This window comes from Pygocentrus nattereri, chromosome 1, assembly GCF_015220715.1.
Source record: "Pygocentrus nattereri isolate fPygNat1 chromosome 1, fPygNat1.pri, whole genome shotgun sequence".
Lineage (NCBI taxonomy): Eukaryota > Metazoa > Chordata > Actinopteri > Characiformes > Serrasalmidae > Pygocentrus > Pygocentrus nattereri.
Genome location: NC_051211.1, coordinates 2,301,294 through 2,325,852, shown reverse-complemented (window position 1 = coordinate 2,325,852; position 24,559 = coordinate 2,301,294). Strand labels below are relative to the sequence as shown.

General features: G+C 44.2%; 1 protein-coding gene across 1 annotated transcript; it reads left to right on the top strand.

Annotated features, from left to right (window-relative positions):
* The first annotated feature begins 608 nt into the window (after nt 1-608).
* Nucleotides 609-22,864, top strand: rab42a (RAB42, member RAS oncogene family a). The gene is made up of 2 exons (XM_017687586.2): nt 609-1,027; nt 18,610-22,864. The coding sequence occupies exons 1-2, from the start codon at nt 813-815 to the stop codon at nt 19,034-19,036; spliced, it is 642 nt and encodes a 213-aa protein (XP_017543075.1). The 5' UTR covers nt 609-812; the 3' UTR covers nt 19,037-22,864.
* The last annotated feature ends 1,695 nt before the right edge of the window (nt 22,865-24,559 follow it).

The window sequence follows — 24,559 nt, the reverse complement described above, 5'->3', positions numbered from 1 at the left end:
AATAAAGTGGCCAGGAATCACAAGCTGGGTGTTTCTAATAAAGTGGCCAGGAATCACAAGCTGGGTGTTTCTAATAAAGTGGCCAGGAATCACAAGATGAGTGTTTCTAATAAAGTGGCCAGGAATCACAAGATGAGTGTTTCTAATAAAGTGACCACGAAGCACAAGATGAGTGTTTCTAATAAAGTGGCCAGGAATCACAAGCTATGTGTTTCTAATAAAGTGGCCAGGAATCACAAGATGAGTGTTTCTAATAAAGTGGCCAGGAATCACAAGATGAGTGTTTCTAATAAAGTGGCCAGGAATCACAAGATGAGTGTTTCTAATAAAGTGGCCAGGAATCACAAGCTGGGTGTTTCTAATAAAGTGGCCAGGAATCACAAGCTGGGTGTTTCTAATAAAGTGGCCAGGAATCACAAGCTGGGTGTTTCTAATAAAGTGGCCAGGAATCACAAGCTAGGTGTTTCTAATAAAGTGGCCAGGACGCACAATCTGGGTGTTTCTAATAAAGTGGCCAGTGAGTGGCCACGCAGCGGGTGCGCGAGGCAGCCAGTGCACGCAGGCCGTGCAGGCTTAGGTGCACGGGCCATCAGGAGATGCGAACGTCACGTGACTGCAGCAGCAGCAGTGCTCGCGCACACGCGCCACCCTCTTCCTCCTCCTCGCCGTCTGCCTCAGTGTCCTCAATGTAAACACAGCGCCCGCGCGCTTCTGTTGTTGTAATTTTGGGGGGTTTTTTTGCGCGCGCCTCGCCTTTTTTTTGCGCACCTGTCGTTCTGCGCGCGCCTCGCCTCGCCTCGCCTCGCCATGCCATGGATATCCTGTGGCAATACCAGTTCAGGATCATCTTGCTGGGCGACTCCACCGTGGGCAAATCCTCGCTGCTCAAACGGTTCACGGACGGCGTGTACAGCGACGTGGCTGACCCCACGGTCGGCGTGGATTTCTACGCGCGCTCGCTGGACATCGAGCCTGGGGTGAAGATCAAGCTGCAGCTGTGGGACACCGCCGGCCAGGAGCGATTCAGGTGGGCACTGTGGGGGTTTTGGAGGGGCTTTTCTCACGTGATTGAGATGATTTGGGATGCGTGAGATGCATCCACACCTGCATCGATGGTGCGCTTCGCCACTTCGGCGTTTTTCTTTGACGAGGCTGAAGTTGGCTCCCCTGTTAGCCAGCTTCTGGTTCGAATTTGCCCGTTCCACCTTAAACGGTGCAGCAGTTACATTCTTCTTAGACGAATTCGCCCGTTCCACCTTAAACGGTACAGCAGTTACATTCTTCTTAGTCGAATACGGCCGTTCCACCTTAAACGGTGCAGCAGCTCCATTCATCTAGTTCGAATTTTCCCGTTCCACCTTAAATGGTGCATGGTTTACGGTCTTCTGTGCTAGAAATTTTCCCGTTCCACCTTAAATGGCGCACGGTTTACGGTCTTCTTTGCTGGAATTGTTCCGTTCCACCTCAAATGGTGCAGCAGTTACGTTATTTTTGTTCGATTTTGCCCGTTCCACCTTAAACGGTGAAGCGATTCCGTTCTTCTTGTTAGAAATTTCAGGTTCCACCTTAAATGGTGCAACAGTTACGTTCTTGTTGGCTACAAATTTCCAGTTCCACCTTAAATGGTGCAGCAGTTGCATTCTTCTTGTTCGATATTTCCCGTTCCTCGGCGCCAGGATGTAACTGCTACGTCATTTAAGGTGGAGCGGGGAAATCCACGCAAGAAGGCTGTAACTGCTTCATCATTTAAGGTGGAACTGGAAAATTCAAGCAAGAAGGCTGTAACTGCTTCATCATTTAAGGTGGAACTGGAAAATTCAAGTAAGAAGGCTGTAACTGCTTCATCATTTAAGGTGGACTGGGGAAATAGGAAGCCAACCTCAGCCTCGTTTGTCTTTGCATCATCACTGTGAGTATCTGACCGCAGAGCGCCGTCTGGTGAGGCGTTTCATCGCCCTATAAGGCTCCTTCAGCGTTTCCAGCTCATTTCCTCCCTCTGAGACCACAGAAACCGTGTGGCTGCACCTTAAGCCGCTCATCCGTGGATGGCGGCCGGTTTTCCGGCCCTGGGTTGCGTAACAGCCTCAGAGACGAGAGCCGCTGACTGTGACCGAGCTGTGGACGGGTCAGCGCGTGAACCTGCCCACTTATCTCATCACTCGTCACTTCACCTCCACCTCCACGGCTGCTGTGAGCCAGCACTGCCTGCTTCACGCCGAGTGAATGAGTGAAGTAAACAAACAGACCCCCTCTTTTCCCTCCTCTCTCCTCCTCTCTCCTCCCCTCCTCTCCATTCATTCATCCCATCACTCTCTCCAGGATCACTCCTCCCTCAGCGTGATTCAGCCTCACATCACACCCAGCTGCCTTCACAGGCTTTCGCTTCTCTGATGCTGCTGCTTATAAAAGCGCTGCATGCCTTTCAGAGTCTGTCCTACAGTCCACACTTAAAACGAGGGTTCTTTAAGGGTTCTTTAGTGACGACAGTGGTTCTGTTTAGAACCACAAGAACCCTGTGCATGCTTAAATGGTTCCTTGCATGGTGCAATGGTTAAATGGAGAATGTGTTGTATATTTATTTTTAAAAAAAAGTTCTGTATAGAACCAAAAGGGGTTCTGCTGTTGGTACGGTGTCAAGCTTACAAGTAACAATAGAAAAACCCTTTTTGGTGCTTTGTTCGAAAAGATTCCTTATAGAACCACGTACAGAACCATTTCACCATGCAGAGAATCATTTCAACGTGCCAAGGTGTTCATAGTTCAATATAGAACCATTTCTTTTACAAAAGAACCCTTAAAGAACCAGCTTTTTAAGAGTGTTCAGTGTCAGGTTTGTCAACACATTGTCCATCAATCTGAAGAACCGTTTCAACCATGCAAAGAACCGCTTAAGCATGATATGGATCTTTCAGTGTTCATGGTTCACTTCCTTTACTAAGGAACCTTTTGAAGAACCCTCTTTTTAAAGGATGTGTAACGTCAAGCTTGTAGCAGTTTTTCAAAAAGGTTCTACGTGCACCAATATACAGCACGTTCTCCATCAGTCTGAAGAACCATTTCACCACCGTATGCATTTAAGCATGCATATGGTTCTTTGAGTGTTCATGGTTCTTTATAGAACCATTTTCTTTACTAAAGCACCCTTGAACCCAATGTCATACGACATATGATGTCAAATCGTGTTTGAGTTGTTTGATGGTTCTACACACGTATAAATGATGGTTCTTCAGTACAGAAAATGGTTCTATATATATGGTTCTTCAGACTGATGGCGAATGAGCTGTATATGTTTCTATATGGCATAACTAGCCGAGTAGCACGAGGATCTTATTTACACAAGGTTCATTTCTTTTCCTGCCTGTGTCTCGTTTCGAGACATTGCCTCTGTGTGAGGCAGCCGCAGTGCCTCGCTGTGACCCAGCCAATCGGAGCAGAGCTCAACTGAATAGTAATTCATTCACTTTCTTCTTGTCGCTTTCGGGGGGCTTTTCTTGCCACTGTCGCCCTTGGCGACGCTTAGTAGGGCTTAGAACCGGATTTTCTATGAAGCTGATTTGTGATCTCACCTGCTGTAAAAAGCATCAAATAAACTTGATTCATAAAAAACATGACGATCTATGAATATCCATGAGTATGCAAATTTTAGGGCCCTCCATCGCATCTTGCTCCCTAACCCACCCCCCTTCCCTTCACTACCAGGGATCAGTGTTGCCAGATTGGGCGAGTCCCTGCCAAACCTGGTGGATTTTGGTTAGTTTTGGCGGGAAGAAGTGCTTTGGTGATTGGATAAAATATGGACTAGCTTGTTGTTATTTTGGCAGGTTTGTAATTAAGCAGTAGAACCCGAGAGGGAGTGAGTTATCGCAAGATAACATCCCAGCTGTGATCTGGTGTCCGTAGATCATCCCAGCCGTGATGTTATTGGTGATAACTCCCTCCTCGAGTGCTCTACTGCTTTAATACAGCAGGTAAATAAATACAGTAAGAAATTAATAAACTGGCCGTGAACGCGGCTTTAATATGTTTTAATGTTCAGCTCCTTCCTCCTAATTAAAGCTCCTTAACGAGCTGCTTGGTGCTACGTCAGAGTAACGAGCTCCGCCCACTCGCTGCTCAGCCGGCAGTTCGTTCTCCAGCTCCTTACACTAAATTCCCAAACTGTCGTCACCACTGAGCAGCTTTTCAGTCGGCAGCTGTGACAGAAGAACAGCTGAACAACCTGGAATCAGCCAGAAATGAACCCAACACCATTCGCCAGACGTGTCTGATATTCAGAGTCGGACCAAATCAGACTGAGCCGTAAAACTGACCCAATATCAGGTTCAGCTCAGTTTGGTCAGTTTCTCCAGATCAGTATTAATGTTGTTTTGTTCCAGCCGGTCTGTAAAGCTTCTTACAGCCCGTTTAGTCTGGCGAATGGTTTGGCACTGAAAACACAAACTGATCCAAATTTTTTTGTTTGTTTGTTTTTTTACGTACATTTTTATTGATTTTCAAAACTTGACATTACAGGATATAACAAACACTAAAAGAAAAATAATAATAGCACAAATGAATGAATGAAAACAAAATAAGAAAACAAAAGCAAGCTGCCTGGGTCCAAATGATTACAATCTTCATACAAAATGTATCACCATAATAAGAAGGTATTATACAAATATAGTTCAATTTGGATACATATATTAATTAGAAGAAATAAACAAAGATGGATACAAACGTATACACACATATAAAAGACATTTAGGCTGGTTTAGTATTCTTTGTACAAACCGGATTCCAAAAAAGTTGGGACACTAAACAAATTGTGAATAAAAACTGAATGCAATAATGTGGAGATGGCAAATGTCAATATTTTATTCAGAATAAAACACAAATCACAGATCAAAAGTTTACACTGAGAGAATGTATCAATTTAAGGGAAAAATATGTTGTTTTTCAAAATTTCATGGCGTCAACAAATCCCAAAAAAGTTGGGACAAGGCCATTTTCACCACTGTGTGGCATCCCCCCTTCTTCTTACAACACTCAACAGACGTCTGGGGACAGAGGAGACCAGTTTCTCAAGTTTAGAAATAGGAATGGTCTCCCATTCAAGTCTAATACAGGCCTCTAACTGTTCAGTCGTCTTGGGCCTTCTTTGTCGCACCTTCCTCTTTATGATGCGCCAAATGTTCTCTATAGGTGAAAGATCTGGACTGCAGTCTGGCCGTTTCAGTACCCGGATCCTTCTCCTACGTAGCCGTGATGTTGTGATTGCTGCAGAATGTGGTCTGGCATTATCTTGTTGAAAAATGCAGGGTCTTCCCTGAAAGCGACGACGTCTAGATGGGAGCATATGTTGTTCTAGAACCTGAACATAGTTCTCTGCATTAATGGTGCCTTTCCAGACATGCAAGCTGCCCATGCCACAAGCACTCATGCAACCCCAAACCATCAGTGATGCAGGATTCTGAACGGAGCGTTGGTAACAACTTGGGTTATCCTTGTCCTCTCTGGTCCGGATGACATGGCGTCCCTGTGTTCCATAAAGAACTTCACATCGTGACTCATCTGACCACAGAACAGTCGTCCAGCTTGCCACACTCCATTGTAAATGACCCCTGGCCCAGTGCAAACGTCTGAGCTTGCTTAGAAATGGCTTCCTCTTTGCACTGTAGAGTTTCAGCTGGCAGTGGCGAATGGCACGGTGGATTGTGTTCACTGACGATGCTTTCTGGAAGTATTCCTGAGCCCATTCTGTTATTTCCTTGACAGCGGCATTCCTGTTTGAGGTGCAGTGACGTTTAAGGGCCTGGAGATCACGAGCATCCAGTAGAGTTTTACGGCCTTGACCCTTACGCAAGATTTGTTGACACTGTGAAATTTTGATTCAACATATTTTTCCTTTAAAATGTTACATTTACTCAGATTAAACTTTTGATCTTTCATCTATGTTCTATTACGAATAAAATAGACATTTGCCATCTCCACATCATTGCATTCAGTTTTTATTCACAATTTGTTTAGTGTCCCAACTTTTTTGGAATCCGGTTTGTACTTAAATGCAATCAATTATTAATGGATCTTAACCATTTTCCCATTTCTTTTTAATCTTATCTTTGTGTAATCTCAGGACAAAGGTTAGAGATTCCATCTCGTGTATCTCATTGACAATAGTCTTCCACAGATCCATCCTGGGGGGGTCTGTCTGCAACCATTTTGGAGTGATGGCTTTCTTGCTGGCTGCTAGAAAGATCAGGGAGGTTCCCCATATAAATCACTAGAAACACTTTAGGAATTTCCACAGATACGATTTTGGTGATATGGCCCCAATCTTCATTCCAATAGAGATGGATTTTAAGCCATTGCCAAAAAATATGAAACTGTCCTACATCAGAGCAACAGTGCCTCCAGCATGGTTGTGACACACCTAGGTGCATTGATTTGACTTTAGGGGTATAGAAAAAACGGATTATGTTTTTCCAACAGAATTCACGCCACATCCTTGAACAAGTAGATGTAAATTGTGTTTTCCAAATATTCCCCCAATCCAGATTGGGTATTATAGTATTTAATTCTTTCTCCCACACCCTTTTGACATAGTCAGTTGACTCATTTTTCGAGTTAATAATTCCATTGTACAGGTTTGAGGCTATTTTCTCTGACCCCACAGAATAAGTCTGCTCCACCTGCTCCAGGATTATAGGGTTCTCTTCCAACTGTATGTTTATGCCTTTGATTTCTTTCAAATAGTAATCCCGGAGCTGCAAATATCTAAAGAAATCTTGATTATTAAGTCTAAACTTCTCTTTCAGCTCTTGGAAGGACAGCAGATTCCCCTTGTGTATCATTGTGCAAAAGGCTGTCAGGCCTTTGTGTGCCCATAGTTTAAATTGGTGGTCTAGTAATCCTGGTTGGAATGAAAGGTCATATGCTAACCGTCTTAGTTGCTTAATCTGAGTCTGTAGTTTAAACCGTTTAACTAATCTGAACCCAATTTTGAGGGTGTGTAAGACAATAGGATCAATTTCCGAGTCAATTAGTCTGGCCTGGTCCCCTATCAAGGTCTGTATTGGAAAGGGTGTTGTGGAGAGCTCAGTGTTCTTCCATTTGGTTGGTACATTAGTATCACACCAGAGAATCAAGTATTTAAGTTGGGTCGACTGATGGTATTCTTCAAGATTTGGAAGAGCCAATCCTCCTTTTTCTTTACGTAGTTGCAGTGTTGCAAACTCTTCCCATTCCACACAAATCGAGATAATTGTCTGTCCCAATATACCCAATATACTGACTGGAAGGAATTTCTACAGGAATAGCTAGGAAGAGATATAGCAAACTAGGTAGAACATTCATTTTATGGTTTCAATGCGAGAACTTAGATCTAATAGAAGTAGTGACCATCTCGCCAGGTCGTTTTTAATTTGGGTAATTATTAGGGGGTAGTTTGCATTGTGCATACTATTCAGATCTTTAGTTAACCTTATGCCCAAATATTTGATTTCCATTTAAAGCCAAAAAGTTGCCTGGTGTTAGATGTTGGCACATCTCCAAAAGCCAAGACTTGTTTTTTCAAGGTTCAGTTTATAGCCAGAATAAGACCCAAATGTATCTAGAAGAGGGCGGCACGGTGGCGTAGTGGGTAGCGCTATCGCCTCACAGCGAGGAGGGCCTGGGTTCGATTCCCCGACCGGGCGGCCAGGGTCCTCTCTGTGTGGAGTTTGCATGTTCTCCCCGTGTCTGCGTGGGGTTCCTCCCACAGTCCAAAGACATGCAGTCAGGCCAATTGGACATGCTAAATTGCCCCTGGGTGTGAGTGGATGGACTGCGATGGACTGGCGACCTGTCCAGGGTGTATCCTGCCTTCCGCCCGAAGACTGCTGGGATAGGCTCCAGCATCCCCCCGCGACCCTGACGGAGAAGCGGCTTAGAAAATGGATGGATGGATGAATGGATGTATCTAGAAGGTCAAATAAAGCTAGGAGAGTGGTGTCTGGGTCATTTAGGTATATCAGTACATCATCAGCAAAGAGCGCCACCTTGTGCTCCTCTCCTGCAAAGCTGATACCCCTTATATCTAAAGATTAGCGGCTCTATAATGATTGAGAAAATTGTCGGCGACAGTGGGCAACCTTGGCGACACCCTCTCTCCAAAAGGAAGCTTTCTGTCAGTCACCCATTCACTTTAATCCTAGCTGAGGGTTGTGAATACAGACCTTTTACACTTGATGACATTTTCTGAAAAACCCAATCTCTCCAATGTCAAAAACAGAAATTGCCAGCTGGCACGATCAAACGCTTTCTCCGTGTCCAAACTAAGTAAGGCTGCTTTTGGCTTTCTATTATTAATATATTTAATTATATGTAACGTTCTTCTTATATTGTCGTGTGTTTGGCGACCGAGTCGGTTCGTAATTATAGATGCAAATAATTTATAGTCCACATTTAAGATAGAAATTGGTCTATAGGAGCTGCATAGATCTTTATCTTTACCTTCTTTTGCTATTAGTGAGATTAGTGTCACTGCTTCTTTGAGAGTTGAATTAAGGGAGGCCAACAGTATTAATGAGATGTCCATTCTAAACATTTTGTACCATTGCGCTGGATATCCATCACTTCCCGGAGTTTTATTATTTTTTTAATTGGCCAATTGCATTATCAAGCTCTTCCTGCGTAATTTCCTTACCTATTAGTTCATTTTGATTTGTTCCAATTGAGGGTAGATCCAGCCTCTGAAGGAAAGCCTTTAAGGGAGGTTGTGTGTATAATTTTTTATAGTAATTTTAAAAAGCTCCTTCTATATCCAACAAGTTACTTGAGACTGTTCCTGTTTGTGGGCACCTAACCTTATGAATTATATTTAAAGTTTGTTGTTTTCGTAATTTCCTAGCTAAAGCCCTTGTGGCTCTCACGCCAGATTCGTAGTATGTTTGTCTTAGAAACCTTAATTTCTATTAAAATTCCTCCCTATGATATTGGTGCAATTTCTTTTTAATGTCAACAATATTTTTATAAGTCAGTGGATCTTCATTGTCCTTGTGTGCCTTCCTCGGTTGTTCAAGTTCTTTCTCAAGGGTTTTAAGTGCATGTTCTTTTATCCTTTTATGAGCTGTCGTGATTGCAGTTAATTTCCCTCTTAGAACTACCTTAGCAGCATCCCACAGTATGGTAGGGCTTACCTCTCCATTATCATTTAATTCACAGAACTGCTTTATTTCATCCTTTATCTGTTGAACAGTAGTAGGATTATTTAGAAGGCCTGTATTGTTCAATTGTATTTTAAGATATACAGCTGAGTGATCTGAAAGATTTGGATCACCTATAGTGCAATCATATACTTTGTGTCTATCTTATAATACGTATAGTCCCTATCCCCACTATGCAGCTCTCGCCGGACATCCAATAGTCCTAATTCTACCAAAATACTGTTCATTATTCTGGTCTCCCTGGACTGAAGCCTTTTGGTGCCAGTAGTGTCCAATCTATGGTTGAGTACTAAATTAAAGTCTCCCCCACAGATCAATGTTCCTTTGCTCTCAGAAGCAAGGAGGTCAAGAATGGTATGAAAAAAAGCCTTATTACTATTAGGCGGGTTATTGTTATTGGCATTTGTTGAAGCCTGCCTTGTCACAAAACAAATCGACCCTCTTTGTCATTAATCTCTTTAGTCAATTCAAAATTTAAAGAGTTTTGAAAAATAATTGCTACCCCTCTTCTATTTTTTGTACCTTTCAAAGATGAATAGTATGTCTGCCTGTAGCCAAACTTTTTCAATTTTCCATGCTCAGCTGGGGATAAATGTGTTTCCTGTAGAACGATTATTTGTGCCTTTTCCCTCTTTAATCCCCTCAGCACTCTGTCTCTTTTTATAGGGCTATTCAACCCATTTACATTCAAAGTAACTACCTTTAAATCATAAGGCATAGCCATATTCAGTAACTGTGTAAATTTGACCCTGACAGCTTAAATAACATATGAACATACAACTCTGAACAAAGAAAAATGAACAGTGACCTCCAACTTCGGGGAATCTTAACGACCCGTTTTGCCCCAGCCAATCCTCGGGCCATGAGGGGATATTCCCCGGTCTGTTATAACATTAAACATTATGGTCTTCTTGTGATAATATATTACTAAACACAGGACCAGAAGGCACTCATATCTGAGTAGGTGACCACTGTACATTAGAAATACACATTACTGTCATCTCACCACGCATGTCGTCAGTTATCAGAAGGTCTCTCCCTAAATGGAAGTGAGAGTCTCAGACTGGACTTGTGTGTTGACGGCGAAAACCCAGCAACCTCTCTCTCACATTGTCCATCCCGCCTCTCCGAGCTGCTGACCGCCAATGTGAATCTCGCTGGGGCTTCTCAGCAGTGCTGCTTGGAAGCCCGGGACTGTTATACCTCTCTCCTCCAGGGCCTTCACTGCCTCCGCTGCGGTGTAATAAAGCTGAGCTCCTCCATCCCACTGCATTCTCAGTCTGGCTGGGTAGGGGGTTTGAAAACGAATGTTGTGACCTTTGAGAACTTTTTTTAATCTCCATGTATTCCCGCCTCTTCAACATCACTTCAGTTGGGTAGTCCTGAGCCACTGAGATGCGTCTGCCCTGTAGATTGAGCTCTTTAGCCCAGGCCGCTTTTAACACAAGCTCTTTCACTCTGAGCTGTAAGAAGTTGACTACAATAGATCTTGGTGGGGCCTCGTCGTTCTGCGGTTTAGTAGCAAGTGACCTGTGCGCTCTTTGAATCTGAAAGTCCGTATCACCGAGGTCTAGGTGTGTCTTGAAAAACCCCTCTACAAAGCGCATCATTGAGGTACCTTCCAAGCCTTCTCCCACACCGTAGATGCGGATATGATTCCAACGAGAGCGCCTTTCCATGTCGGAGATGTTCGTCTGCATAGCCTCATGTCGATCTATCTCCGCTGCGACTGCCTCCCTCAGCTCCGTATTGGCCACTTCGAGCTCTTGGATGCTCTTTTCAGCCTCAGCGACTTTAGTCCCTTGCGTCTGCACTTCTTCATTTGTTTGTTGGAGTTTCTGAAAGATGTCATTCTTCAGGCCTTCGAATTCGGCTTTAACATCCTTTCTAACCTCTTCTCGGAGGTCCGACAGGCTTTGTTTGAGCTCTGAATTCAGCTCAGTGAAACGAAATGAAATAGGCTCCATGGTTGAACGAAACAAGATTTATTTGTCAGAATTCGATCAAGAAATTCAGAGGGATGTAGATTTCACAGCTTCACAAATGTTCAATATGCGCACCGCCTGTGACGCGACACACGGCCAGATCCCTTTGCCCCACGCAGACAGCCTTCCTCTTTGAAGTTTTTGTGCCGTGTCCAAATCTGCTTTCCAGTTGGTGCTTTTTTACTGAATTTTAATGAAAACAACGCACGCTGCTCACTCTTGTTTGACTGTGTTCGAGCGTATTCTAACACACAAAATGCCTTTTCATTTCTAGTGAACGCCATTCAACCTGAAAAAAAAAAGCATAAAAAATTAAACCTGATTTTACATATTTTGTTCAAATTTGAGATCATTTGAGGAAGAATTGGCCAAAAAATGATGTCAATTTTTTTGGGACACCCTCTATATCAAATGATTAAGCAGCATTGCTTCCAACCCAAATTCCAAACATGTGGACAGCATGTGGAATGTAGTCCAAGGTGTGTCTGTTTTGGTTGGTGCTGTTTGGTGTGGCCAGTTAAACAGCCCGTGGGTAGATGAGCAGATGGCTTCCACTGCACATTTTAGTCTTACCTTGTTTTTGTGGATGCAGTGATTGACGGTGTTTATCGACAACATTTTTCCCAAGTATTCCGGAGCTGATGTGGTGACATCCACCACAGAATCATGCTGGATTTTAATGCCGTGCTGTCTGAGGAGCCGAACATTCAATTGTGGCTTCTGGCTTTCCCTGAATCCTGTGATGATATTATGCACTGTAGAGAATGAAAGACCTCAAATCCTTGAAATCCCTGCCCGAGGACCGTCATTTTTAAACTGTTGGGTTTATGGTCGATGCATTTTGTGGCAAAGTGGTGAGCCTCGACCCATCCTCGCTCATCAAGGGCTCAGCCATGTCGTGGATGCTCCTTTTGTATCTAAGTTTGAGCGCATGTTTTTTGAACATTTTTACAATGTTCCTCTTCTTAAATTACCCCGTCCCAACTTTTTTAGAACATGTCACAGGCATTAAATTTAGAATCAGCAAATATTTACAAAAAATGCAATGAGCCATCCGTGTCTGGGAGTCCAAGAGAGCAGGATTGGCCTCGCTCTCTGGATGGGTGGGATGGCCCCCCGTCTCTCCAACCGCCCACCCTCACTCGAACGTGATGCTAGTCAGCACAGACACCTGTAGAACTGGAGCTTAGTGTTCTCCTCCAAGCGTATTCGGATGTCCAGTGACGTTGCATCAGTTCAAAAAGATGCAGTGGAGCTTCACAGGTCTCAGAGGAAGCCTGTAGTAGCCTTCGCCCTCCTAGTGCTGGTAGTAGGGCTGGGCGATTAATCAAAAAGTAATGGAAATGTATCGATGTAATCTTCAATGTCGGTGATTTTTTACATTGTTAATCCTTTCCTCACGCTGTGTTGTACCGTAGCGTGTATTGCGTGACTCTGCCACATCCAGTCTGCAACATGAAAGCTAAGGCTACGTTCACACAGCCGGTCAAAGTGGCCCAAATCTGATTTCTTTGGTTTGGCTGTTCAGATTATCTTTTAAATGTGATCTGTATGCGACAGTCTGAACAGATCAGCTCCAAAACTGAGCCACATGCGCAAAAGAACAGCGTCACGGCTCATCCAGAGGTAAACAATCACAACTGCCAACGCCAGTCGCTCCCGGAGGATCAGCTTCAACTTCATCACAGGAGCATCATGAAGCTTCACTGACTGACAGCTGGGCTCATCACCCAGAATGTGTTAGAGCTGTAAAAAGGGAGCAGTCACTTCTTCGGTTCTCATCCTCAGGGTCTTTAAACTGCTTTCAGACTGTTAAGTGTTCTTTGATGCAGCAGACTCGTTCTCTTGCGGCCGCGTTCGGACAGTTCTTTAGAAATCTCTTTGAACGCGGAGATGTTTGGATGAGTCTCTTCTCATTTCTGTACAGAAACATCAGCCTAAATGTTTATGAGTCTCACCAGCGCAAAATTATGACGAACGTCAAGTTGAATTGACGTAAAAGTCGCGTGATTTCTGATCTGGCTGTTGGGATGATTTACGTTAAGATATGCAGAACATATTTACAGAACAAACCATTTCAGTGAACTGTGAGGGCAAAGAAGCAAAAACAAACCAAAAAAAAAAGAATAATTTATTCATCGTAATCGAGGGAAAACATCCAATTAATCGTGATATTGCCCAGCACTAGCTGGCAGTATCATGTGACTGGGGGAGTCTTAAGTTGTTAAGATAAAACTATTATATTATATATTTTTTATTCTATATGAATGGTAAAGTCTTATTCTCTGTCCATATTGCTCTTGTTGTGTTACTGTTTTGCTCACCGATGTGGCCCTGAGGAGGATGGGTTCCCCTTTTGAGTCTTGGTTCCTCTCAAGGTTTCTTCTTCTTGCTTTTAGGGAGCTTTTCTTGCCATTGTCGCCCTTGGCGATGCTCAGTAGGGCTTAGAACCAGATTTTCTGTAAAGCTGCTTTGTGATCACACCTGTAAAAAGCACTATTATAAATAAACTTGATTCATTAAAGATGTGAAGATCTATGAATATGCTCCATTATGCAAATTTTTAACACCCCCCGTTGCATCTTGGGTCCTTGCATACACCAATCAGGCATAACATTATGACCACCACCTTGTTTCTGTCATCTATCGTTCTTGTTTTTATCAGCTCCACTGACCGTATATCTGCACTCTGTAGTTCTACAGTTACAGACTGTAGTCCATCTGTTTCTCTGATACTCTGTTACCCTGTTCTTCAGTGGTCAGGACCCCCATGGACCCTCACAGAGCAGGTACTGTTTGTGTGGTGGACCATTCTCAGCACTGCAGTGACACTGATGTGGTGGTGGTGGTGGTGTGTTAGTGTGTGTTGCGCTGGTGCGAGTGGATCAGACACAGCAGTGCTGCTGGAGTGTTAAAGCACTGTGTCCACTCACTGTCCACTCTATTAGACACTCCTACCTTTTGTCTTTCTACTTTTTTTGTTCAAACACAGGTCAAAGTAGATTTAAAAGCCACTGCTTTATGTTTATTAGCATTTCCAACTTTTGTGGGTTTGTTGTACTGCAGCTGATATTTGAGTAGACCTACCTTCACCCCATCCGCTGCTGTTTCCTCTTTCTGACCATAAGCTCATGTTCTCTACGCTGCTCTCGCCGAGTGTCATTCATTAGCACCTTTGAAAGCTAAATCTGTCTCTTTTAGCACCTCTGCCTTCTGGGATACTTCTGAACTTCGCGATGTGAAGCAGACTGGCCATCGGTTGGAAAGACTTAAGAAATCAAAACTTTCTGGTGAAGAAAGTTCATGAAAGCCTATATTATCGGCCTACAGAGACGCCGGCCTCACTGCTGAAGCCGGGGTTACACTACACAACTTTTACCCTGATTTTAGCCCTATGAGCCTAGAGTCTGAGCCTAGAGTCTGAGCCTAGAGTCTGAGCCTAGAGTCTGAGCCTAGAGTCTGAGCCTAGAGTCTGAGCCTAGAGTCTGAGCCTAGAGTCTGAGCCTAGAGTCTGAGCCGCTCGGCTCATTGATGAATGCGGATTGTCAATTTGACGCTTGTCAGAATTTTAAATACCACAATCGTTTATTTATTCTGACTACACACTCCAAACATCTCACCCATGAAGCCAGCTATGTTAATGCCAAGAGGAGTTACCCAGGTGGAGAGAGGAGATGTTTAAAGGGGAATTTCCGCATAATTCAGCCACTGAGTTTGTCATTCAGAGCGTTTTGGTGTGAAACGGTTCTGACGTGTTTACAGTGGTGGTGATAGGAACCAGGCGTCGCCATGACTACAACACAGATATAGACATTTCATTTACCATCCAGAACCACCAGAGAACCTACACGAGTCTTCTGAGCTTATATGGAATGTTGATGATGGAAAACAGTGGAAAATCTGGAATAATGAGTTTTCTTTGGGGACTATTTTGCCGCACAGCGCCCTGCATGTCTCCCTCCACCATGAATGGAGTTGAAGTTCTCTAAACTCTCATAAAACAGCGTCTCAGTCATCAGGCAGTGAATTCAGAACCAGTTCATGTGAGGAGCTTTTAGAGGGACGTCTGCTTCCCATCACCACCACTGTGAGCAGATCTGACTCCACACCAGACCACTCTGAGGAACACTTTGAAGCACTGCCAGTAGAGTTGGTGGCACGAGTGCCGAAGGTCACCACAGCAGTCAGCTAGAGGGATATAAACGGGTCTGTGGATCAGTGGGACTGTGTCCTGTGGCACAGACCTTCGGGATGAGTTGGAGTGATCCAGCACTGATCTTCCAACATCACCACCCCAAAAATATCTCCTGAAACATAAGTAACTTGTACTTAATGGGAGCTTTGCCTGTAAATGAAATAATGAAAAGTGGTTATTGACTTTTCCACAGTACAGTATGCTTCAGTTGCTAAGGCTCTCTGATACTTTACATAAGAACTGTCACATGTTCTAGCTAAACCCCCCCACGGTATTTCAGCTAATCCCATGGCTGAAAACGTTGCTGGTGTATTTGCACAGTGTGTGGGACACAGTAGGGCTGATCGTGTTAAAGAGAACATTGGGCCTTGTTTGCCAACGTCTTCCTAAGTCTCTTCTTAGGTGCGTTCTTTGAAAGGTCAGATTCATGTCGTGTTCTTAAAGCGCAGAACCGTTCTCACCTCTGTGCTCTTGACTGTGTGTAGATTCCCTTCTCGCCTAAGAAGAGACCCCTGATAAGAGAACATTGGAGAGTCAGAGTCTTCTGAGAAATGGGTTTAAGAAGGAAAGGTAACACTTTCTATGAATGTCACGTTTGTAAGCATCTATAAACAGTTATAACATGCCGCAATGCATTCATAAGGCATCATAAACATGGCTATATTTATAAAAATGCATCACACCTTATAGCCATGCTTATTATGTATTATGAGTTATTAACATAATGCATTACAAGTAGTGCTCATAACAAATCATAAGAGCTCATAAGTTGTATTTGTCTGCTCAATAAAGCTCTGAAATAAAACTGGAAATCTCAGTAAATAAACTCTGTATTTGTCTTAATGCTCTCCAAGCTGGGACTGAACTCTTTGGCACTGACAGTATAACGTGTTATTAACACTACTTATAATACATGGACCATGATGTTTGCAGATGACATTGTAATCAGTGGTGAGAGTAGTGAGCAGGTGGAGGAGAATCTGGAGAGGTGGAGGTTTGCACTGGAGAGGAGAGGAATGAAGGTCAGTAGAGACGGAATACATGTGTGTGAATGAGAGGGAGGCAGGTGGAAAGGTGAAGATGCAAGGAGTCGAGGTCGTAAAGGTGGATGACTTCAAATATCTTGGGTCAACCATCCAGAGCAATGGACAGTGTAGAAAAGAGGTGAGGAAGAGGGTGGAGGCAGGATGGAGTGGGTGGAGACGGATGTCAGGGCTGATGTGTGACAGAAGGATAGCAGCAAGAGTGAAAGGGAAGGTTTACAAGACAGCAGTGCGTCCTGCTATGATTTGTGGTTTGGAGACTGTGGCTCTGTCTAAAAGACAGGAGGCTGAGCTGGAGGTGGCGGAGATGAAGATGCTGAGATTTTCGTTGGGAGTGACAAGGATGGACAAGATTAGAAATGAGCAGATCAGAGGGACAGTGAAGGTGGAGCAGTTTGGAGATAAAGCCAGAGAGGCCAGGTTGAGATGGTTTGGACATGTGTTGAGGAGGAATAGTGGATATATTGGTCAAAGAATGTTGGAGATGGAGCTGCCAGGTAGAGGGAGAAGAGGTAGACCTCAGAGAAGGTTTATGGATGTAGTGAAGGTGGACATGGAGATGGTTGGTGTGAAAGTAGCATTATGAAGGCATTCTAGCATGTTATAAATGTGTTTATAGATGCTTACAAACGTGACATTCATAGAAAGCGTTACAGAAGACATTTCTTCTTAAGAACGGCTGGTGAACGAGGCCCATCGGTTCACACGGTGCTACTCGTTTGTACATATTTTGAAAGCAAAGCTTGGATCCTGATATGAGTCAAAGTGCTTCAGCGTCTCAGATGTTCTGTGAGGACAAGCTGAACTGATTCTGCACAGCAGGCAGTTCTTCATGCAGGTGCATCAGCACAAACCCCGTCGCTTGCAGAACATATTTCAGCTCCTATCAGCAGCCTGTGGTGTCATTCTGACATAAAGAAAGGCACCTTATTGTTTTTTGCTTCACCGTACGGACCTTGAGAAACCCTTTAGGAGTTTTTTAAACTTTAGAAATAATATTCTCTTCCACTTGCGCATCTCATTTACGGAAATGGTTCTTTAAAGGGGCCACGTTTGACATTGACGTTTTCTTGCATTGTTATAGTTTTGAGTCTGTATGGCGTCTGTAAGGGTTTATGTACCAACAGCAGACGTAATTCATCTCTACATGACCTCTATTTTATCCCTTAGGCTGTTTTTTTTTTTTCTACAAATTCCATGTTGTGTTGATTTTCTAAGTGAAAATAGGAATCCTGGTCCGGGAAAAACCAAATATGACTGTAACGATTTTAACGGTGGGTGGAGGAAAGACGCCGGGGGCAGGGGTGAAGGCGGAGAGCTCTCTTTTATCATCTGAAAACAAAACACTCGGTTTCTCAGCCTACAGGAATAAGGCACAGCTCGCTGGGACTTTTCAGTCCTTTTTTCTCCTCCGCTAGTTTAGCTCCCCTCAGTCGGCTCAAATCTGATTTTCTGCCCTGAAGTGACTCAGATCTGGTGTTTTCAGGGCTGTGTGAACACAAATCTGATCTTTTCAAATCCGACCTGAGCCGCTTTCATATGTGGTCCTAGATCGGATACGTATCCGATTCGTGGCCATGTGACCTTAATGTGATGCTCAGATCGGAATTCATGTGCTTTTTTCCATCGTTCAGCGTTACCATGGCAACAGTGTCAAACAGACGTTAAAGCCCGTAAACGGTGGAAAAGCAGCTCATCTCACCTTCTTCTCCTCCGTCTGGCTCTAACAACGAAGCTGAGAGCTGATCAGAGTTAATGATCTTCTCAGAGAAGCTCATTCTGCTCGTTAGTTTGTGCTGATGATGCAGTGATTCAGTCACGTGACGTTACTGAGTAGGAGGAGCTCATGAGGGTCAGTTCAGGCCGGTTCATCACATTAATTATTAGAGTCACTGACCTAAACGAGTGTGAACCATCGAGTCAGAGAGACCGGATTTGAGCAAAAAATCGGATTTGAGCAACAAGGCTTGTAGTGTGAACGTAGCAAAAGTGACTCAGGTTGGATTTGCAAAGATTGAACTTGTGTGTCCACTCAGCTCAGAAGACATCAGGTCACATTATGGTTATTAAAAAACAGATTTGTGCCACTTCAACCTGGTAATATGAAAGTAGCCATACATGCCCTCAACTTAGACCACCGTCCCACGTCCCCGACTGCAGCCACTGTTTCACGCACTGAATTTGTTTTGTTTTTGCCTCTCCAGGTCCATCACCACTTCCTATTATCGCAACTCGGTGGGCGGCCTCCTGGTCTTTGACTTGACTAATCGGAAAACCTTCGACCACGTGCGGGAGTGGCACCGCGAGGTCAGCGAGCACATCCTGCCGCACCACATGGTCTACATCCTGGTGGGCCACAAGAGCGACCTGAGCCGGGAGCGCAAGGTGTCTCGGGACGAGGCGGAGCAGCTGGCGGCCGAGCTGGGCGTGCGCTACGTGGAGACGTCAGCCAAGTGCAATAGCAACGTGGAGCGCGCCTTCGAGCTGCTCACGCGTGACATCTACGAGCTGATGAAGATGGGAGAGATCTCCACCCGCGACGGCTGGGACGGCGTGAAGAGCGGCCTGACCGCCAAGGTCCTGTACCCGGCCGAGGAGGAGGCAGAGAGGGAGAAGAGCTGCAACTGCTGACTCGGGCCGACCGCACTTTAACCTTTCACCTGTTTGTGTCCGTGTCAGTCTGTCGCTCACTTTTCACGCCTTCGCTCCCTGTGTGAGGCCTCGGCGAGGGCCCAGTGACGTCATCGCACCACTCGCCCCTGCACTGTCGTCGTCGTCGGTCTCCACGCTGGGAAAATGCTGTTTCGTGAACTAAGCCTCTCTGAATTGGATAGACCTCAGGTTGGATAAATCTGAGCCCGGATGGACAGAGCACAGCTCTGAGGGAGAGCCATCAGATACAGGGAGATATCTCAGAAGTGTCGTTGTTGAAACACCTGGCGCCAGACTTCTGTTTTTATGTTCACAGGGTTCCTTATGTTCTCTTCCAGCTGTAAAGCTCTTGTTCCTTTTGTCGTATTGTGATGAGACCCTCAGAGGCCATGGCACACTGACCCAACATGCCAACTAATTAGGGATGTGCATTCTGACTGATTTTGATCTGTAAGAGTTAAAGTGTGGATTTTTGGTGAACTGTGGAGAACAAAAATTATTCAGCTGACAATGAGTTCTCATAATTAGAGCGTCCATTGTGATGCCCTTTTCTAAAATCTTTACGTTAAATGGGGGACGGACACCCCTAGATTGGCACCAGTGCCTAAATAATTAGCTAGTATAGTATAGTATAGTACAGTATAGTATAGTATAGTATAGTATAGATAGTATAGTATAGTATAGATAGTTAGCTATAACCACTTTTCCACTGCATGGTATCCGCTCAACTCTGCTCTAATCGGTTTCGACCAGGCAAATATGGTACCTGATACCTGGTAATGGGTACTGTTTTCGGTACCACCTCCATCAAGGTTCTGGTCTGAAAACCAGAATCGTCTCATCGTCTCAAACCAGAATCGTCTCATCGTCTCAAACCAGAATCGTCTCATTGTCTCAAAACCAGAATCATCTCATCGTCTCAAAACCAGAATCCTCTCAAAACCAGAATCGTCTCATCTTCTGAAACCAGAATCGTCTCATCGTCTGAAATCTGAATCATCTCATCGTCTCAAAACCAGAATCCTCTCAAAACCAGAATCCTCTCAAAACCAGAATCGTCTCATCGTCTGAAACCAGAATCGTCTCATCGTCTGAAATCTGAATCGTCTCATCGTCTCAAAACCAGAATCGTCTCATTGTCTGAAATCTGACGTGGTTTTTGCCAAACGTTCCTGTTGTTTTCGGCAGTCTTTTGTCTCGCTGTCATCAGCCTCTTCTGAACAAAACGCCTCCTTCACGTCAGCAGTTTCATTTGGCATCGCTATGACGACCAGCTGCATGGAGGAGGTGCTGTATCTGCAGTGGAAAATGAAGTAGCTGGTACCAGAAGCGAGTAAAGTTGAGTCGAGTGGAGTCGAGCCGAGTTCAACTGGTACCATGCAGTGGAAAAGCGGCTTACGCTAATGAGGGAGGCAGGACAGCAGTGGCGCAGCTTCGTGCCTGAACCTGTCGCGTAATCCCAACTGGCAGGAAATCTAAACCCATTCTGGTTTGGTTTGATGAAAATACACCACAAAAGCCACTTTAATCTTCAAAAGAAATGCTAACATTAGCCTAGATTGTGGGGCGTTAATGGAATTCCTGTTTTTTAGGACAGAGGACCAAAATCCAAGACGATCCAGGAAAATCCCGTACAGTACACAAACGGGCTGAACCCGTGTCCGTGTGGTGGTGCTAGCAGGCTCAAAGCATCAGAAAGGCGTGGCAGTAAACAAAACTGTACGTTTAAAAACGAGCTCTGCCGCTCAAGAGAAATTGTGTAGCCACACCAGGCTAAACTGGTAGCAACTGTTAGCATTAGCTCGTTAGCACAGCTAAGCAGGCTTCGCTAACGAGCTAATGCTAACAATACGAACCAGCGCTGCGGCGGAAGACTCGTCGGTTTCTTCTCCTCAGTGGATGATGTGCCCACATGTTAGTTTGTGAGGGTAACACTGAGAACAGTGACATATCTGTTCAAAGTTTTCGGTTCTAGCTAACAGCAGCTAGAGTAGTTAGCCTAGCTAAGACAGGCTATCTCAGTCTGGTTCTAACGGTGTGTCTTTAGCAATGCGCTCACGCTGAGGCACTTCATGCTTTGTAGTGGCAAAGCAGAAATGACTGCATCTTAAATTCAACCAAAACTTCAAAGCAGTTGCTGAATTGTTAGTTTCTATATGTTCTCTTGACGTTCTGCGATGAAGAGAAACTCCTACGTGAATTTCTGTGATTTCAGCATTCGAACACTGGCACCTGGAACCGTAACAGAGTACTCGAGTACCCGTGCGCATCCCTACAGTATAGACCCTGATGTTCTTCTGTGGGGGGGTCAACTTTATTTTGTTATAGTACAAGAGGAAATAACCAGTGTGGAGAACATTCTAGAACCATGTCAGTGAAGTGTTTTAGGATGGTATGAATGAAAGAAGGACATTCTAGAACGCTGTGAATGGAGTGTTTTAGGACGGTGTTAGTGAAGGAAGAATGTTCTACAACAGTGTGAATGAAGGAACAACATTCTCAAACTGTGAAAAATTCTAGAACCGTATGAGTGTGGAAGACAATCTAGAACAATGTGAATGGGGGGGGTTAAATAATGTGAATAGAGGGAGAATGTTCTAGAACAGTGTGAATGGAGAGAGAGAACAGTCTAGAACAGTCTGAATGGAGGGAGAGCATTCTAGAACTGTGTGAATGGGGAAAAGGTTCTAGAACCGTTAATGGGGAGAGAACATTTCAAAACAATGTAAATTGAGGAAGAACATTTTCAAACTGTGAACAGGAAAAGATTCTAGAACAGTGTGAGTGGGAAAGACAATCTAGAACATTTTGAATAAGGGGGGAGAAGAACTGAATGGAGAGAGAGAGAGAACATTCTAGAACAGTGTGAATGGAGGGAGGATGTTCTAGAACTGTGTAAATGGGGGAAAGATTCTAGAACTGTTAATGGGGAGAGAAAATTTTAAAACAATGTAAATTGAGAGGGGACGTTCTAGAAGAGTGCGAATGGGAAAACATTCTAGAACCGTGTGAATTAAGAGAAAACGTTCTGGAAAGGTTTGAACGGGGAGAACTTTTTAAAACTGCATGAATAGATGAAGAACATTCTAGGACATTCGGCCTCCTTCACCACCATGTTCTTAAGTGTGTTCTTGAGGAAGATCAAGTCCATGTCGGATTCATGACGTGTTCTTGTGGCGCAGAACTGTTCTCACCTTTGTGCTCTTGAGTCTACGTAGATTCTGTTCTCTCACCCAAGAGCAAATCCCAGACAAGAGAACGTCGGAGAGTCAGAGTCTTCGTCGAAACTGCGTAAACCGGGTTCAAGAAGAAATTTCTTCTGAAGAACATTTGGTGAACGAGGCCCGGTGTGAGTGTGGAGAGCGCTCTAGAACAGCGTGAATGGAGAGATGATTCTAGAACAGAGTGGGGTAAGAACATTTCTGCGCCAGTGTGAATGCGGGAGAACACGTTTTGTGTTCTAGAGCCACACGTCTGGGTTTGTTGGCATGTGCTGGGTCAGTGCGCCGAGGCCGTGACGGTCCCTCTGTGGAAAACTTTACACGTTGATCTTTTTCCACTGGAATTACTTTTATTTTACGTTTAACTGCTTTTATTTATTTCCCTCCTTCTTTATTTCATCTCTGCTGTACATATTTCCAGCTTTCTCAGCGAAACGAGTCACACATGAACTTAGATTTTAAATAGGTTGCATACTTTACAGCACAGCTACGATGTAAACATGGGCAAAGGCCTCGGGAAAACTGGGGTGTCCCGGTTTGTGTGATTGGCACCTGTTGTGTTTTTTTTTTTTGTTTTTTTTTTGCGAAGACATGATCGTCTGAAGTCGAGATTCTCTGTTATTTCCATGTGCACATCTGCCAAAACGGTACACATTTCATCGACTAGGTGGAGGCCTGAGTGTATTATCATGTAATAACTGATACATATTCATCGTCAGGATGAAACGCAGTCATCTCAGAAGTCAGCAAAGGATCTCTCTGTAGTAAAACGGTGAGTCATGAAAGGCTCTCGTTGCCACCTGCTGTATAAGACGGTTCCATCTCCGGCGGGTCCTGGAGACCTTTGCAGCCTCGTAAAGCTGCGCTACTCTAACTAGGAGAGCAGCAGCGCTGCTGAGGAGTAAACAGAGCAATAGTGGGCCGCATGTGAGCTCAGACCGGCGTACGAGACGGCACAACGTTTCCATTTCCGATAGCGATACTGATACTGATACCTATAAAGGCTGATATCGATACCAATCTGGTCATTTTCCCCCAAAAGGTTTTGGGGGCAGTCGTGGGCTGGAGGTTAGGGAACCAGCTTTGTGACCAGAAGGTCGCCGGTTCGATCTCCAGAGCCGAGAGTACGTGCCTGAGGTTCCCCGGGTGCTGCGGGTAGGGCTGCCCATTGTCCTCACTGCCCCTAGTGTGTGTGTTTATTAGTGTGTTTGTGGTGTTTCACTGCACGGACGGGTTAAATGCGGAGAAATTTCCCTGTCGTGGGACTAATAAGGGTCACTTAAGGCTATTTTTAATAGAGAGACTTCACTTTAAGAGTGTGAAGTGTTTTCACACAGTCAAATCAAACAGTTCCTTTTGTGATCAATATTTTATTACCAAAAAAAACATAAAAGGGTCATTTAACAGAATCGTCCACTGTCTGTCCATAGGTGTCACTTGGTGTGACTGATCCTCATCGGTGTTCCACATAATGAAGGAAACACCAGAGACGTTTTTAATGATCAGTGCATTTTACAGAACATCAAACCACACGCTGTCCATCAGGGAACGTCCACTAAAATATGGAATTTAATCCAATTTTTTCACAGTGACCTCAGAATAAAGTCGGTCACACCAGTGACGTCAGCTAGAAGCTTCATATGAGATCATGAGCTGAATGAGAAGATCTCTGAGAACCGAGAGACGCAGTGGACTCACCATGAGCTTTTCTCCATAGATCCTCAGAACACAGGTCAGTGGAGGTCGAGTGACGTCATCGGTGTGACTCTTATTTCAAAATAAGAGACGCAGTAACACCAGTGACTCGACTCCTGGGGGACTTTTATTATATATTTTATAATGTTTATTTGGAGTTTACTTCTTTTCTTTGTCATTTAAATCATATATTCCGTAGTCATGTGTAGATTATTGTAGTTAAAATTGCAGAAACCCTTTTTATTACTTTAAAATATGAGACCCTTCACACACGACTGTGGGAACGAGCTCTTTTGTGGTGATTGGAATTCTGTAGGATTGATTTTAAAACCAGTATTGATAAATTGAGGCTCAAGAAGGTGGAATTGTTAAAATAACTTAGTTTTATTTTAAAATATAAGTAAATTATAAACCCAACATGTTTTTTGAAGTGTAATATATCTGTAAACGCTAGGGACAGACAAATAGAGCGTTTCTGTAGAATGACCCACAAAACACAAGAACTATGTCCAGAAAGCCCGAGATGTGCCCACAGGGTTCTTCACAATGGGTGTAGTGTAGAGTTATTAGTTATTATTAGATGCCA

What these genes read in the sequence shown, in the direction of transcription:
- rab42a (XM_017687586.2), top strand. Translation starts at nt 813, where the DNA reads ATGGATATCCTGTGGCAATACCAGTTCAGGATCATCTTGCTGGGCGAC. An exon ending in GCCGGCCAGGAGCGATTCAG is followed by an intron (nt 1,028 to 18,609) that starts GTGGGCACTGTG and finishes TTGCCTCTCCAG; the next exon opens with GTCCATCACCACTTCCTATT.